Genomic DNA, 16292 nt, shown 5'->3' with positions numbered 1-16292 from the left:
AATGTCTGCAATATCATATAAACAAACTCCTTCTATGATATTAGAAGATGCATGATATTAACTGAATGGTTGATCGTTGCATGGAAATTACCCTGTGTTTCATACACAAACCTCTTTTGGCACTTTGAAATTATTTGTTTAAAGTTGTTATTTTTGGAAGATTATAGTTTAAAAATGTTTGTTACATGAAAATTGAAGGGTCGTATAAACGATGAAAAATGTTTTCTGTGACTTTCAGCTTATCATTTTTATAATAGTTATATTATTAAATAGAAGTTTTAATAATGGATTATCTTATGATAGTTATAAAATTTTGTGCGAAAAAATTTGTCTGTTCTCAATTTAGAATCAGTTTCAAGTAAAGATATTCTATTTTGTAAATATTTTCCTTTTTCGATACATGTAGTGTATCCAAAAGAAACATTTTAGCTTTGAACATTGAACAAAAACAATTTTGCAGGAACATCACAAGCAATACTTTATATCTTTACATTTATTAATATTAACCATCTTTTAATATTTTTAAAATATCAAAAATAAATGGATTGCAAAATTTTTCAATTGATTGGGGCTTTTGGTTACCACGAAAAATACCAATAAGATAAACATTAGTATGCAATTCCTTTAAAATTAAAATAGAAATTGTAATTGGCCATGTCTGACTTTTAAAACTTTACTAAAGATAAGTTAGTTATTAATCCCTTTTTTAAATTTATTATCAGATATACTTATATTATTATTATTATACTTCTAAAACTGGTATTAACATATTTTCAAAGCCTAAGTAGATGTGAGTACCATTGGATCTATTACAAATTAAATGAGTTTTAGGTGCTCTCATTAGTGTATGTACCTTTTATCCCTCCAACCTCATTATAATAAAAAAGGCATTACAGCTATTATGAGAAATTTTATACTTTATAATACAATAAAGTCATATTAGCATCTTCAATACTAGAACTTTAAGTCACATATAATGTTTGAATAATAGATAAATCTTTACTGAAATTGATACAATTGTCAATCAGTATTTGTAATGTATTATCATGAACATTAATTAGTGGATCAGTAATAGTGCCTATATTGCCTATATTAACTGGTTTTTTTTTATTTACCTACTATAGATGTTTTTGGGTCTGATATTTTTGTTCTACTAGCTGGATATTGTATTTATTATTTTTATTCTTAAAAATTCTTTTAAAGTTAAAGTTAAATTGATATTGATGCTAGATTTTTCTTTTTTAAATTATTTGTAGTCTAAACAAAATGGAAATGTAAAAAAATAATTAATAGTACTATTACACTAAAAATAATAGAAAATCAACTCAATTTTTCAAATGGAATATATTAGTGTTATTCTTATACAATTGCCAAAATATAACAGAAAAAAAAACAGTTTTAAATTTTACTTTTATTTAAAAAAAAATTTAGTAATTTAATAGTTTTAAATAAGGTTAGGTTAGGTTAGATATAGACTAGATACATACCCTGGACTAATATTTATAGGACTGGACACGAGATGAATGATAATAGTTAATAGTTTAATAAATTTTATGTAGACGGCACTAGTATCGATAAAAGGAAAATATCCCCTTCACACCGCCAGTTGAATAACATTTCTTAACTATACTGTAACTATTTTTTTCAGTGTATTAGTGGCACAATACACAATGCTTTAGGGTATATGCTCAAATTAATATAAATTGTTACAATATTTTAATAAATAATAAAATAATACACAAAACCTCTTTATGATATTATAAATTATAATATAGATACGAATTCATACATAATGATATACTTTATAAGCATTATATATTTTATTATAATTATATTATTGTGTAAATACTACTGCAACTCAAGCTATCTATAATCTACGACGATAGGTACTTGCAGTATACTAAATAAATTATTTTTCAGTAGGTATATTCATTTAATGTTACATTTTGATTTGTCTAAAGGTGCAATTTACATTTAAAATAAAATATATTTTATTCAATGAATAGAAAATAAAAACAAAATATTAATTATAAATATTGAGTAAAATATTGGTTTTAAACGTTAAGTAAATATTACTGTAATATATTCATTTAATGTTACATTTTAAAATGCATTTTATGTAACATATCCGTTGAAAATAAAATATATTTTCTTTAATGAATAAAAAATAAGTATAAAATATTATTTTATTATGTTTATTTAATGTTACATTTTAAGGTTTATTCAATTTTTAATTGTCTTCAAAATATTTTAAATGCAATTCATATTTAATATTTATGTAATCTTTATGATTAACTAATGCTGTGTGGGAAGTATAAACAATATATTATTAATTTGAATACAATACCGTTTCGTAATATTTATTTTTTTACATAACCTACTACACATACATTGCACGTTCAAACATTATGATATGATATTGGTGCAAAACATAAATCACATATTCTTTAAATATACATATGTATCGTATAGATTCTGATTTGAGTCGAATGGATTTAATCTACATGTACATAAAATAGGTTTGTTTAATTATTTTTGTACTATAAATAGGTATTAGGTAATAGGTAATATGTATGAATTGGACTTATTTTGGCTAACAATTTTATGTTATTATATCATATTAAATTATATATTAATACATACATATTATATATATAATAAAGTATACCTTCCTATCAATATTAATATTATAAGATAAATTTATAACAACAGAAGTCAATGATTTTACTAATTAATTTGGATAAATATAAAGTATTATGTAAAAATAAATATATAATATACAATAAGTAACAATTATTTAAAATAATATATATATATATACAATGTAATGTATGATATGTTTAAAACTAATAATAAATCAACAATACTTTAGTTCTAGGAATTTTTTAAGTAACTTAAAATGTAAAACATTAGAATATATTTAGATATACATGTAAGAATTAACATTTTTATATTTTATTGGTAGCGGAATTTTAACTACAGAGCACGACATTTTAAAATTGGTCATCGAACATGAAAACCTTGAGTCCATTATGGAATGGTGTAGAATTAAGGAAGTTTCATCTCCTTGAATTTCAAACGAATTTGAAACCTAAAAAATAATATTTAATGATAGTTTTATTAGAGTCTTTTAAGATATTAGTTTAGGTGATATTATACAAACTTTATTCCATCCAAATTCCCTTTGTAGACCAGTATCGACATTATCACATAGACCTATGATTTCATTTGTTCTACTGTGAACAGTTGCGCGTAACGTATAACTGATATGTTGACTATTATCTCTATAATACCTGCAAAACATAAATTTTATGTGATATAAAGAAAATATTTTAAATGTGAGTATCAGTACCATGCACTAAATGAAATTTTAGGTCGAAGAGTTTTCATCACGATTTCATTTAAACCATAATCTTTAAATATAATTTGTTGATCTATTGTCCGTAAATACTGAAAATCAATAACAAAACAACTTGTATATCCATCAAAATCTGGATCGGATAAAACATAACGATTATCCTGTGGTATTTGTTGAATACACGACATGTCAACAAAGTTAAACATATCAAAATCACCAGGCATAGACCATAACGTATTAGTAATATTTCCCCAATGGTTTAATCCGCCTATATTTGATAAAATAATCATCATGAGATTGTATAAACTATTATAAATTCTTATAAGAAACAGGTATAAACCTGGTATACAATTTATTTACTACTTACCCTGCCCACAGTGGTTTTTCACCAAATTTCTGTTGAATGGATCATATTTGATTATCACATAAAAAACGTACCACGGTAAATCCAGTTTTCTAATGTCATTTGAATTGATTTGTGAGAAACTGTAGTACCCTCGGCCATCATTCATAAACTCGTTTTCTCGAGCAGCTTTTTCTTGAAATGCATATTCATCTATTAGTTCTTTCCATCGTTTACACACAAGTCTGCAATCGAAAAGCGTGTCTGCGTCTATAAAGGTAAATGTGTTTACAATTACTTCATTCGGCAATAAATCAAAAAGTTGGTGATGATTTTTTAACGCTTCCATTATAAAAAATTGAATAATAAATAATATTTTTATAATGTAAACGATACTGATATAAAAATAATTTGAATTTATTCCAACGAAACGAGTACACAAAACATGAGGTATTAAATAAAAAATTATTAAACACTCAAGCCTGCAGACTGCAATACTATTGAGAACTTATCACGATTCAATAAACACCTAGTCACGCTATAACTGTATGATACTACCCTGAAGCCCGAAAGCGATAAGCAGGGTTTTGTCTCACCCTGTCTTGGAAGAAATGGTAAAATGCATGGATTATTTCATGGGGGATATTATAGTATCATCCAGAGGTTCTATAATAGATAGCAACGAGTGTTGATGCAATTTTTAAACACAAATAATAATTGTACTCACTATTTTATCGTTTTTACTTTAATTCTATACTTGATAAAGACTCGTCAATTTCAGCGTTCCAAGTCATTAGAATTTGAGTACACAATTATTTTTACTTCACGACCAATCTTTTTTTTATTTCGATAAAAATGTTATTGGAGTAATTTTATCCTATTTATTCGTTAGTTTTTAATTTATTGATTTTATTAAAAGCTTCCTCCGAGTTTTTGAATTTTCTACTGTTTGCAAAAAGTTATTATATTGAAAGTTTACAAGCTTAGTACTTAAAAAACAACATTTATACTGTAATAAAACATATTTACGTACATGATATAATTATATAATATTGTGTTGTACTTAACTATTCGTCTATACAGAGCCGGAAGGGTAGGGCTAAGCGGCCTATAGCCCAGGATCCCCGAAAAAATATTATCTTTGGGCTGCAGCTTTTCTACAATTATATTATTCGATCGAAAAATGTTTTATGGTAATATAATGACCAGGTAATGGTTAATATTTCCTAAATCAGTTTAAATAGTTATTTGTTTTCCATTTGAATTATTTCTTTTTGATAGTAAATTAAATTCTTCATTTTCGAAATCAAGTTTTCATGGTGGGAAATATGCTGAAGAATTGGTATCTAGTCATGAAAGCAGTATAGAACATACAAATGCAGTAAATTCGCAATTAATTTGTCTGAACGATAGTTTTGAAAATCATGTGAAAATTAAACTATTTACTTAGTTGTTAATTTTATCATTAATAGTATTAAAAATTTAATTTTAGTGTGTTTATTTTAATTAACGTTAAAATAAATGTAAAATGTTTTTAAATGTCCTAGTTGCTGTGTGTCTAATGACAGCAATGATTACATTTGAATATTTTAAAATTGTACGTTTTGATCAATACTTTTCATTTTGTATATACTATGAAATGTTAATACATATTCAATGCATAAAACAATTTTTTCATCCTTATTTATTTAAATTGTACAGGCTGAGCCCAATAATACAATAAGATACTTTATAAAAAGTTTGATTATTAAACAATGTATAATAATAAATTTGAGAAAAATTAAACGATTAATTGTGTTCTATAATATACAAATATACAAGAATTTATAATATTAATCCCAAACAAATTTATTAAATTTGAATGTAATTAGTATAGTACTTTGCACTCTATTGAGGAATATTAAAGGATACAAGAGGGTAAAAAGAATATTTTGGAACTTTTAAGTAAATTAGATATAGGAAAACCAATAAATAGAAAATTAGAATCAAAAATATTCTAACTTTAAACAGTGACATATCTCATACAAATGTATTCAGTTTTAAACATAATAAATAAATTATGTAAATAAAATGTTGTAATAAAATTTCTTTAAATAAAACTAACTACAGCTATTGATCATAACATTTCATGTTTATATTATTCAGATTGTAGTATTGATAATAATACAATTATTAATAACACAAAATTAATTCTGCAGAATGTAAATTTACTATTTGTTAGACAAAAAGAACTAAAATAAAAACTAAATGCAACTTTTAATGTTTTTTATTTATAAAAACTGTGATTTCTTGTTGTCCAGTTTTAACGATGTAACTGTGTAACAACATAGTCTTTAGTATATTATTTTAAATATCAAAATAATAAAATATAAGCATATTTATATTAAGCATACCATAGTTTTTTAAAAGTATTAAAAAACAAAGTTTATAATGTATTTTTTTATATATACATATTGTGATTTTATTTCTAATAGGATAGAGCGTGAATCAACAAGTGTCTTATAATTACCAGATTTAACTAGTAATTCTAAAATTAATAACGCGTTAAGAAAACAAAAAAAAAATTTTAAGATAATAAAGCATAAATACATATAAATAAATTTTGATGGTAGGTATATTCATTTAGTGTTACATTTTGATTTGTCTAAAGGTACAATTTACATTTAAAATAAAATATATTTTATTCAATGAATAGAAAATAAAAACAAAATATTAATTATAAATATTGAGTAAAATATTGGTTTTAAACGTTAAGTAAATATTACTGTAATATATTCATTTAATGTTACATTTTAAAATGCATTTTATGTAACATATCCGTTGAAAATAAAATATATTTTCTTTAATGAATAAAAAATAAGTATAAGATATTATTTTATTATGTTTATTTAATGTTACATTTTAAGGTTTATTCAATTTTTAATTGTCTACAAAATATTTTAAATGCAATTCATATTTAATATTTATGTAATCTTTATGATTAACTAATGCTGTGTGGGAAGTATAAACAATATATTATTAATTTGAATACAATACCGTTTCGTAATATTTATTTTTTTACATAACCTACTACACATACATTGCACGTTCAAACATTATGATATGATATTGGTGCAAAACATAAATCACATATTCTTTAAATATACATATGTATCGTATAGATTCTGATTTGAGTCGAATGGATTTAATCTACATGTACATAAAATAGGTTTGTTTAATTATTTTTGTACTATAAATAGGTATTAGGTAATAGGTAATATGTATGAATTGGACTTATTTTGGCTAACAATTTTATGTTATTATATCATATTAAATTATATATTAATACATACATATTATATATATAATAAAGTATACCTTCCTATCAATATTAATATTATAAGATAAATTTATAACAACAGAAGTCAATGATTTTACTAATTAATTTGGATAAATATAAAGTATTATGTAAAAATAAATATATAATATACAATAAGTAACAATTATTTAAAATAATATATATATATACAATGTAATGTATGATATGTTTAAAACTAATAATAAATCAACAATACTTTAGTTCTAGGAATTTTTTAAGTAACTTAAAATGTAAAGTTTCATCTCCTTGAATTTCAAACGAATTTGAAACCTAAAAAATAATATTTAATGATAGTTTTATTAGAGTCTTTTAAGATATTAGTTTAGGTGATATTATACAAACTTTATTCCATCCAAATTCCCTTTGTAGACCAGTATCGACATTATCACATAGACCTATGATTTCATTTGTTCTACTGTGAACAGTTGCGCGTAACGTATAACTGATATGTTGACTATTATCTCTATAATACCTGCAAAACATAAATTTTATGTGATATAAAGAAAATATTTTAAATGTGAGTATCAGTACCATGCACTAAATGAAATTTTAGGTCGAAGAGTTTTCATCACGATTTCATTTAAACCATAATCTTTAAATATAATTTGTTGATCTATTGTCCGTAAATACTGAAAATCAATAACAAAACAACTTGTATATCCATCAAAATCTGGATCGGATAAAACATAACGATTATCCTGTGGTATTTGTTGAATACACGACATGTCAACAAAGTTAAACATATCAAAATCACCAGGCATAGACCATAACGTATTAGTAATATTTCCCCAATGGTTTAATCCGCCTATATTTGATAAAATAATCATCATGAGATTGTATAAACTATTATAAATTCTTATAAGAAACAGGTATAAACCTGGTATACAATTTATTTACTACTTACCCTGCCCACAGTGGTTTTTCACCAAATTTCTGTTGAATGGATCATATTTGATTATCACATAAAAAACGTACCACGGTAAATCCAGTTTTCTAATGTCATTTGAATTGATTTGTGAGAAACTGTAGTACCCTCGGCCATCATTCATAAACTCGTTTTCTCGAGCAGCTTTTTCTTGAAATGCATATTCATCTATTAGTTCTTTCCATCGTTTACACACAAGTCTGCAATCGAAAAGCGTGTCTGCGTCTATAAAGGTAAATGTGTTTACAATTACTTCATTCGGCAATAAATCAAAAAGTTGGTGATGATTTTTTAACGCTTCCATTATAAAAAATTGAATAATAAATAATATTTTTATAATGTAAACGATACTGATATAAAAATAATTTGAATTTATTCCAACGAAACGAGTACACAAAACATGAGGTATTAAATAAAAAATTATTAAACACTCAAGCCTGCAGACTGCAATACTATTGAGAACTTATCACGATTCAATAAACACCTAGTCACGCTATAACTGTATGATACTACCCTGAAGCCCGAAAGCGATAAGCAGGGTTTTGTCTCACCCTGTCTTGGAAGAAATGGTAAAATGCATGGATTATTTCATGGGGGATATTATAGTATCATCCAGAGGTTCTATAATAGATAGCAACGAGTGTTGATGCAATTTTTAAACACAAATAATAATTGTACTCACTATTTTATCGTTTTTACTTTAATTCTATACTTGATAAAGACTCGTCAATTTCAGCGTTCCAAGTCATTAGAATTTGAGTACACAATTATTTGTACTTCACGACCAATCTTTTTTTTTTATTTCGATAAAAATGTTATTGGAGTAATTTTATCCTATTTATTCGTTAGTTTTTAATTTATTGATTTTATTAAAAGCTTCCTCCGAGTTTTAGAATTTTCTACTATTTGCAAAAAGTTATTATATTGAAAGTTTACAAGCTTAGTACTTAAAAAACAACATTTATACTGTAATAAAACATATTTACGTACATGATATAATTATATAATATTGTGTTGTACTTAACTATTCGTCTATACAGAGCCGGAAGGGTAGGGCTAAGCGGCCTATAGCCCAGGATCCCCGAAAAAATATTATCTTTGGGCTGCAGCTTTTCTACAATTATATTATTCGATCGAAAAATGTTTTATGGTAATATAATGACCAGGTAATGGTTAATATTTCCTAAATCAGTTTAAATAGTTATTTGTTTTCCATTTGAATTATTTCTTTTTGATAGTAAATTAAATTCTTCATTTTCGAAATCAAGTTTTCATGGTGGGAAATATGCTGAAGAATTGGTATCTAGTCATGAAAGCAGTATAGAACATACAAATGCAGTAAATTCGCAATTAATTTGTCTGAACGATAGTTTTGAAAATCATGTGAAAATTAAACTATTTACTTAGTTGTTAATTTTATCATTAATAGTATTAAAAATTTAATTTTAGTGTGTTTATTTTAATTAACGTTAAAATAAATGTAAAATGTTTTTAAATGTCCTAGTTGCTGTGTGTCTAATGACAGCAATGATTACATTTGAATATTTTAAAATTGTACGTTTTGATCAATACTTTTCATTTTGTATATACTATGAAATGTTAATACATATTCAATGCATAAAACAATTTTTTCATCCTTATTTATTTAAATTGTACAGGCTGAGCCCAATAATACAATAAGATACTTTATAAAAAGTTTGATTATTAAACAATGTATAATAATAAATTTGAGAAAAATTAAACGATTAATTGTGTTCTATAATATACAAATATACAAGAATTTATAATATTAATCCCAAACAAATTTATTAAATTTGAATGTAATTAGTATAGTACTTTGCACTCTATTGAGGAATATTAAAGGATACAAGAGAGTAAAAAGAATATTTTGGAACTTTTAAGTAAATTAGATATAGGAAAACCAATAAATAGAAAATTAGAATCAAAAATATTCTAATTTTAAACAGTGACATATCTCATACAAATGTATTCAGTTTTAAACATAATAAATAAATTATGTAAATAAAATGTTGTAATAAAATTTCTTTAAATAAAACTAACTACAGCTATTGATCATAACATTTCATGTTTATATTATTCAGATTATAGTATTGATAATAATACAATTATTAATAACACAAAATTAATTCTGCAGAATGTAAATTTACTATTTGTTAGACAAAAAGAACTAAAATAAAAACTAAATGCAACTTTTAATGTTTTTTATTTATGAAAACTGTGATTTCTTGTTGTCCAGTTTTAACGATGTAACTGTGTAACAACATAGTCTTTAGTATATTATTTTAAATATCAAAATAATAAAATATAAGCATATTTATATTAAGCATACCATAGTTTTTTAAAAGTATTAAAAAACAAAGTTTATAATGTATTTTTTTATATATACATATTGTGATTTTATTTCTAATAGGATAGAGCGTGAATCAACAAGTGTCTTATAATTACCAGATTTAACTAGTAATTCTAAAATTAATAACGCGTTAAGAAAACAAAAAAAAAATTTTAAGATAATAAAGCATAAATACATATAAATAAATTTTGATGGTAGGTATATTCATTTAGTGTTACATTTTGATTTGTCTAAAGGTACAATTTACATTTAAAATAAAATATATTTTATTCAATGAATAGAAAATAAAAACAAAATATTAATTATAAATATTGAGTAAAATATTGGTTTTAAACGTTAAGTAAATATTACTGTAATATATTCATTTAATGTTACATTTTAAAATGCATTTTATGTAACATATCCGTTGAAAATAAAATATATTTTCTTTAATGAATAAAAAATAAGTATAAGATATTATTTTATTATGTTTATTTAATGTTACATTTTAAGGTTTATTCAATTTTTAATTGTCTACAAAATATTTTAAATGCAATTCATATTTAATATTTATGTAATCTTTATGATTAACTAATGCTGTGTGGGAAGTATAAACAATATATTATTAATTTGAATACAATACCGTTTCGTAATATTTATTTTTTTACATAACCTACTACACATACATTGCACGTTCAAACATTATGATATGATATTGGTGCAAAACATAAATCACATATTCTTTAAATATACATATGTATCGTATAGATTCTGATTTGAGTCGAATGGATTTAATCTACATGTACATAAAATAGGTTTGTTTAATTATTTTTGTACTATAAATAGGTATTAGGTAATAGGTAATATGTATGAATTGGACTTATTTTGGCTAACAATTTTATGTTATTATATCATATTAAATTATATATTAATACATACATATTATATATATAATAAAGTATACCTTCCTATCAATATTAATATTATAAGATAAATTTATAACAACAGAAGTCAATGATTTTACTAATTAATTTGGATAAATATAAAGTATTATGTAAAAATAAATATATAATATACAATAAGTAACAATTATTTAAAATAATATATATATATATACAATGTAATGTATGATATGTTTAAAACTAATAATAAATCAACAATACTTTAGTTCTAGGAATTTTTTAAGTAACTTAAAATGTAAAACATTAGAATATATTTAGATATACATGTAAGAATTAACATTTTTATATTTTATTGGTAGCGGAATTTTAACTACAGAGCACGACATTTTAAAATTGGTCATCGAACATGAAAACCTTGAGTCCATTATGGAATGGTGTAGAATTAAGGAAGTTTCATCTCCTTGAATTTCAAACGAATTTGAAACCTAAAAAATAATATTTAATAATAGTTTTATTAGAGTCTTTTAAGATATTAGTTTAGGTGATATTATACAAACTTTATTCCATCCAAATTCCCTTTGTAGACCAGTATCGACATTATCACATAGACCTATGATTTCATTTGTTCTACTGTGAACAGTTGCGCGTAACGTATAACTGATATGTTGACTATTATCTCTATAATACCTGCAAAACATAAATTTTATGTGATATAAAGAAAATATTTTAAATGTGAGTATCAGTACCATGCACTAAATGAAATTTTAGGTCGAAGAGTTTTCATCACGATTTCATTTAAACCATAATCTTTAAATATAATTTGTTGATCTATTGTCCGTAAATACTGAAAATCAATAACAAAACAACTTGTATATCCATCAAAATCTGGATCGGATAAAACATAACGATTATCCTGTGGTATTTGTTGAATACACGACATGTCAACAAAGTTAAACATATCAAAATCACCAGGCATAGACCATAACGTATTAGTAATATTTCCCCAATGGTTTAATCCGCCTATATTTGATAAAATAATCATCATGAGATTGTATAAACTATTATAAATTCTTATAAGAAACAGGTATAAACCTGGTATACAATTTATTTACTACTTACCCTGCCCACAGTGGTTTTTCACCAAATTTCTGTTGAATGGATCATATTTGATTATCACATAAAAAACGTACCACGGTAAATCCAGTTTTCTAATGTCATTTGAATTGATTTGTGAGAAACTGTAGTACCCTCGGCCATCATTCATAAACTCGTTTTCTCGAGCAGCTTTTTCTTGAAATGCATATTCATCTATTAGTTCTTTCCATCGTTTACACACAAGTCTGCAATCGAAAAGCGTGTCTGCGTCTATAAAGGTAAATGTGTTTACAATTACTTCATTCGGCAATAAATCAAAAAGTTGGTGATGATTTTTTAACGCTTCCATTATAAAAAATTGAATAATAAATAATATTTTTATAATGTAAACGATACTGATATAAAAATAATTTGAATTTATTCCAACGAAACGAGTACACAAAACATGAGGTATTAAATAAAAAATTATTAAACACTCAAGCCTGCAGACTGCAATACTATTGAGAACTTATCACGATTCAATAAACACCTAGTCACGCTATAACTGTATGATACTACCCTGAAGCCCGAAAGCGATAAGCAGGGTTTTGTCTCACCCTGTCTTGGAAGAAATGGTAAAATGCATGGATTATTTCATGGGGGATATTATAGTATCATCCAGAGGTTCTATAATAGATAGCAACGAGTGTTGATGCAATTTTTAAACACAAATAATAATTGTACTCACTATTTTATCGTTTTTACTTTAATTCTATACTTGATAAAGACTCGTCAATTTCAGCGTTCCAAGTCATTAGAATTTGAGTACACAATTATTTGTACTTCACGACCAATCTTTTTTTTTTATTTCGATAAAAATGTTATTGGAGTAATTTTATCCTATTTATTCGTTAGTTTTTAATTTATTGATTTTATTAAAAGCTTCCTCCGAGTTTTAGAATTTTCTACTATTTGCAAAAAGTTATTATATTGAAAGTTTACAAGCTTAGTACTTAAAAAACAACATTTATACTGTAATAAAACATATTTACGTACATGATATAATTATATAATATTGTGTTGTACTTAACTATTCGTCTATACAGAGCCGGAAGGGTAGGGCTAAGCGGCCTATAGCCCAGGATCCCCGAAAAAATATTATCTTTGGGCTGCAGCTTTTCTACAATTATATTATTCGATCGAAAAATGTTTTATGGTAATATAATGACCAGGTAATGGTTAATATTTCCTAAATCAGTTTAAATAGTTATTTGTTTTCCATTTGAATTATTTCTTTTTGATAGTAAATTAAATTCTTCATTTTCGAAATCAAGTTTTCATGGTGGGAAATATGCTGAAGAATTGGTATCTAGTCATGAAAGCAGTATAGAACATACAAATGCAGTAAATTCGCAATTAATTTGTCTGAACGATAGTTTTGAAAATCATGTGAAAATTAAACTATTTACTTAGTTGTTAATTTTATCATTAATAGTATTAAAAATTTAATTTTAGTGTGTTTATTTTATTTAACGTTAAAATAAATGTAAAATGTTTTTAAATGTCCTAGTTGCTGTGTGTCTAATGACAGCAATGATTACATTTGAATATTTTAAAATTGTACGTTTTGATCAATACTTTTCATTTTGTATATACTATGAAATGTTAATACATATTCAATGCATAAAACAATTTTTTCATCCTTATTTATTTAAATTGTACAGGCTGAGCCCAATAATACAATAAGATACTTTATAAAAAGTTTGATTATTAAACAATGTATAATAATAAATTTGAGAAAAATTAAACGATTAATTGTGTTCTATAATATACAAATATACAAGAATTTATAATATTAATCCCAAACAAATTTATTAAATTTGAATGTAATTAGTATAGTACTTTGCACTCTATTGAGGAATATTAAAGGATACAAGAGGGTAAAAAGAATATTTTGGAACTTTTAAGTAAATTAGATATAGGAAAACCAATAAATAGAAAATTAGAATCAAAAATATTCTAATTTTAAACAGTGACATATCTCATACAAATGTATTCAGTTTTAAACATAATAAATAAATTATGTAAATAAAATGTTGTAATAAAATTTCTTTAAATAAAACTAACTACAGCTATTGATCATAACATTTCATGTTTATATTATTCAGATTGTAGTATTGATAATAATACAATTATTAATAACACAAAATTAATTCTGCAGAATGTAAATTTACTATTTGTTAGACAAAAAGAACTAAAATAAAAACTAAATGCAACTTTTAATGTTTTTTATTTATAAAAACTGTGATTTCTTGTTGTCCAGTTTTAACGATGTAACTGTGTAACAACATAGTCTTTAGTATATTATTTTAAATATCAAAATAATAAAATATAAGCATATTTATATTAAGCATACCATAGTTTTTTAAAAGTATTAAAAAACAAAGTTTATAATGTATTTTTTTATATATACATATTGTGATTTTATTTCTAATAGGATAGAGCGTGAATCAACAAGTGTCTTATAATTACCAGATTTAACTAGTAATTCTAAAATTAATAACGCGTTAAGAAAACAAAAAAAAAATTTTAAGATAATAAAGCATAAATACATATAAATAAATTTTGATGGTAGGTATATTCATTTAGTGTTACATTTTGATTTGTCTAAAGGTACAATTTACATTTAAAATAAAATATATTTTATTCAATGAATAGAAAATAAAAACAAAATATTAATTATAAATATTGAGTAAAATATTGGTTTTAAACGTTAAGTAAATATTACTGTAATATATTCATTTAATGTTACATTTTAAAATGCATTTTATGTAACATATCCGTTGAAAATAAAATATATTTTCTTTAATGAATAAAAAATAAGTATAAAATATTATTTTATTATGTTTATTTAATGTTAAATTTTAAGGTTTATTCAATTTTTAATTGTCTTCAAAATATTTTAAATGCAATTCATATTTAATATTTATGTAATCTTTATGATTAACTAATGCTGTGTGGGAAGTATAAACAATATATTATTAATTTGAATACAATACCGTTTCGTAATATTTATTTTTTTACATAACCTACTATACATACATTGCACGTTCAAACATTATAATATGATATTGGTGCAAAACATAAATCACATATTCTTTAAATATACATATATATCGTATAGATTCTGATTTGAGTCTAATGGATTTAATCTACATGTACATAAAATAGGTTTGTTTAATTATTTTTGTACTATCAATAGGTATTAGGTAATAGGTAATATGTATGAATTGGACATATTTTGGCTAACAATTTTATGTTATTATATCATATTAAATTATATATAAATACATACATATTATATATATAATAAAGTATACCTTCCTATCAATATTAATATTATAAGATAAATTTATAACAACAGAAGTCAATGATTTTACTAATTAATTTGGATAAATATAAAGTATTATGTATACCAAAAGATTTAAGAAAATATTCAATTGAAACCCATAACACTTGTATAAAACTACATACTGTTATGAAATATAAACTGATAAAAAATGATAAGATAAATGTAATTTTGATATGACATGGAGTAATGTACAGGTAAAACTGTATGGTTCGCCCTTGTTAAATATTAAAGATGGAATTCAAAAGTAAATAAATTTTAAATCACTGTTAACCAGTGTAATTTGATATTTTGATTAATTATACAAAACTCTGATTCCATTACAACAATAAAATGTCTAAAGCATGCTTAATACATTAAATAGTTTTTATACTTTTTACATTTAACGTTCCAAAAAAACTTAAATGTAAATCCTACCATTAGAACAATTTATCAATACACGAAGAAGCACAGAAAATCACTATTTGAATAAATAGTAACATTAAAACATTTAAGTAGCTTATATAATTGTTAAGAAGAAACGTTATATGACAATGGTGTTTTATAGAGATTTGTTTAGATTTGTAAAATTTA

General features: G+C 23.6%; 3 protein-coding genes across 6 annotated transcripts in view; all 3 read right to left on the bottom strand.

Moving 5' to 3' along the window:
• Positions 1-2883: 2883 nt before the first annotated feature.
• On the bottom strand, positions 2884-4050 carry LOC113559936 (F-box only protein 6-like). The gene is made up of 4 exons (XM_026965720.1): positions 3726-4050; positions 3353-3626; positions 3164-3293; positions 2884-3091 (listed from the first exon to the last, which is right to left on the bottom strand). Exons 1-4 carry the CDS (start codon positions 4048-4050, stop codon positions 2921-2923), a joined length of 900 nt encoding a protein of 299 aa, XP_026821521.1. The 3' UTR covers positions 2884-2920.
• Positions 4051-7245: 3195 nt separating this feature from the next.
• On the bottom strand, positions 7246-8288 carry LOC113560074 (F-box only protein 6-like). The gene is made up of 4 exons (XM_026965854.1): positions 7964-8288; positions 7591-7864; positions 7402-7531; positions 7246-7329 (listed from the first exon to the last, which is right to left on the bottom strand). The coding sequence occupies exons 1-4, from the start codon at positions 8286-8288 to the stop codon at positions 7246-7248; spliced, it is 813 nt and encodes a 270-aa protein (XP_026821655.1).
• A 3225-nt stretch (positions 8289-11513) lies between these two features.
• The window catches only part of LOC113559873 (F-box only protein 2-like), a 52528-nt gene continuing 47749 nt past the window's right edge, over positions 11514-16292 (bottom strand). For all 4 annotated transcript variants that reach the window (XM_026965654.1, XM_026965653.1, XM_026965655.1 and 1 more), the window contains 4 exons: positions 12356-12601; positions 11983-12256; positions 11794-11923; positions 11514-11721 (listed from right to left, as the gene is read on the bottom strand). In XM_026965654.1, coding sequence (XP_026821455.1) covers positions 11551-11721; positions 11794-11923; positions 11983-12256; positions 12356-12601 — 821 coding nt within the window. In that variant the 3' untranslated portion in view covers positions 11514-11550. The remainder of the gene's footprint in view (positions 11722-11793; positions 11924-11982; positions 12257-12355; positions 12602-16292) is intronic.

Source organism: Rhopalosiphum maidis, chromosome 3 (genome assembly GCF_003676215.2).
Source record: "Rhopalosiphum maidis isolate BTI-1 chromosome 3, ASM367621v3, whole genome shotgun sequence".
NCBI lineage: Eukaryota > Metazoa > Arthropoda > Insecta > Hemiptera > Aphididae > Rhopalosiphum > Rhopalosiphum maidis.
This window is presented reverse-complemented; position numbering and strand designations above follow the sequence as displayed.

Bases quoted from the DNA above. Each gene is read 5' to 3' on its own strand.
- LOC113559936 (XM_026965720.1), bottom strand. From the start codon at position 4,050: ATGGAAGCGTTAAAAAATCATCACCAACTTTTTGATTTATTGCCGAAT. The intron at 3,627-3,725 runs GTAAGTAGTAAA...TATCAAATATAG, and splicing joins GAAAAACCACTGTGGGCAGG to GCGGATTAAACCATTGGGGA. The intron at 3,294-3,352 runs GTACTGATACTC...TATGTTTTGCAG, and splicing joins AAAATTTCATTTAGTGCATG to GTATTATAGAGATAATAGTC.
- LOC113560074 (XM_026965854.1), bottom strand. From the start codon at position 8,288: ATGGAAGCGTTAAAAAATCATCACCAACTTTTTGATTTATTGCCGAAT. The intron at 7,532-7,590 runs GTACTGATACTC...TATGTTTTGCAG, and splicing joins AAAATTTCATTTAGTGCATG to GTATTATAGAGATAATAGTC. The intron at 7,330-7,401 runs GTTTGTATAATA...ATTATTTTTTAG, and splicing joins GGGAATTTGGATGGAATAAA to GTTTCAAATTCGTTTGAAAT.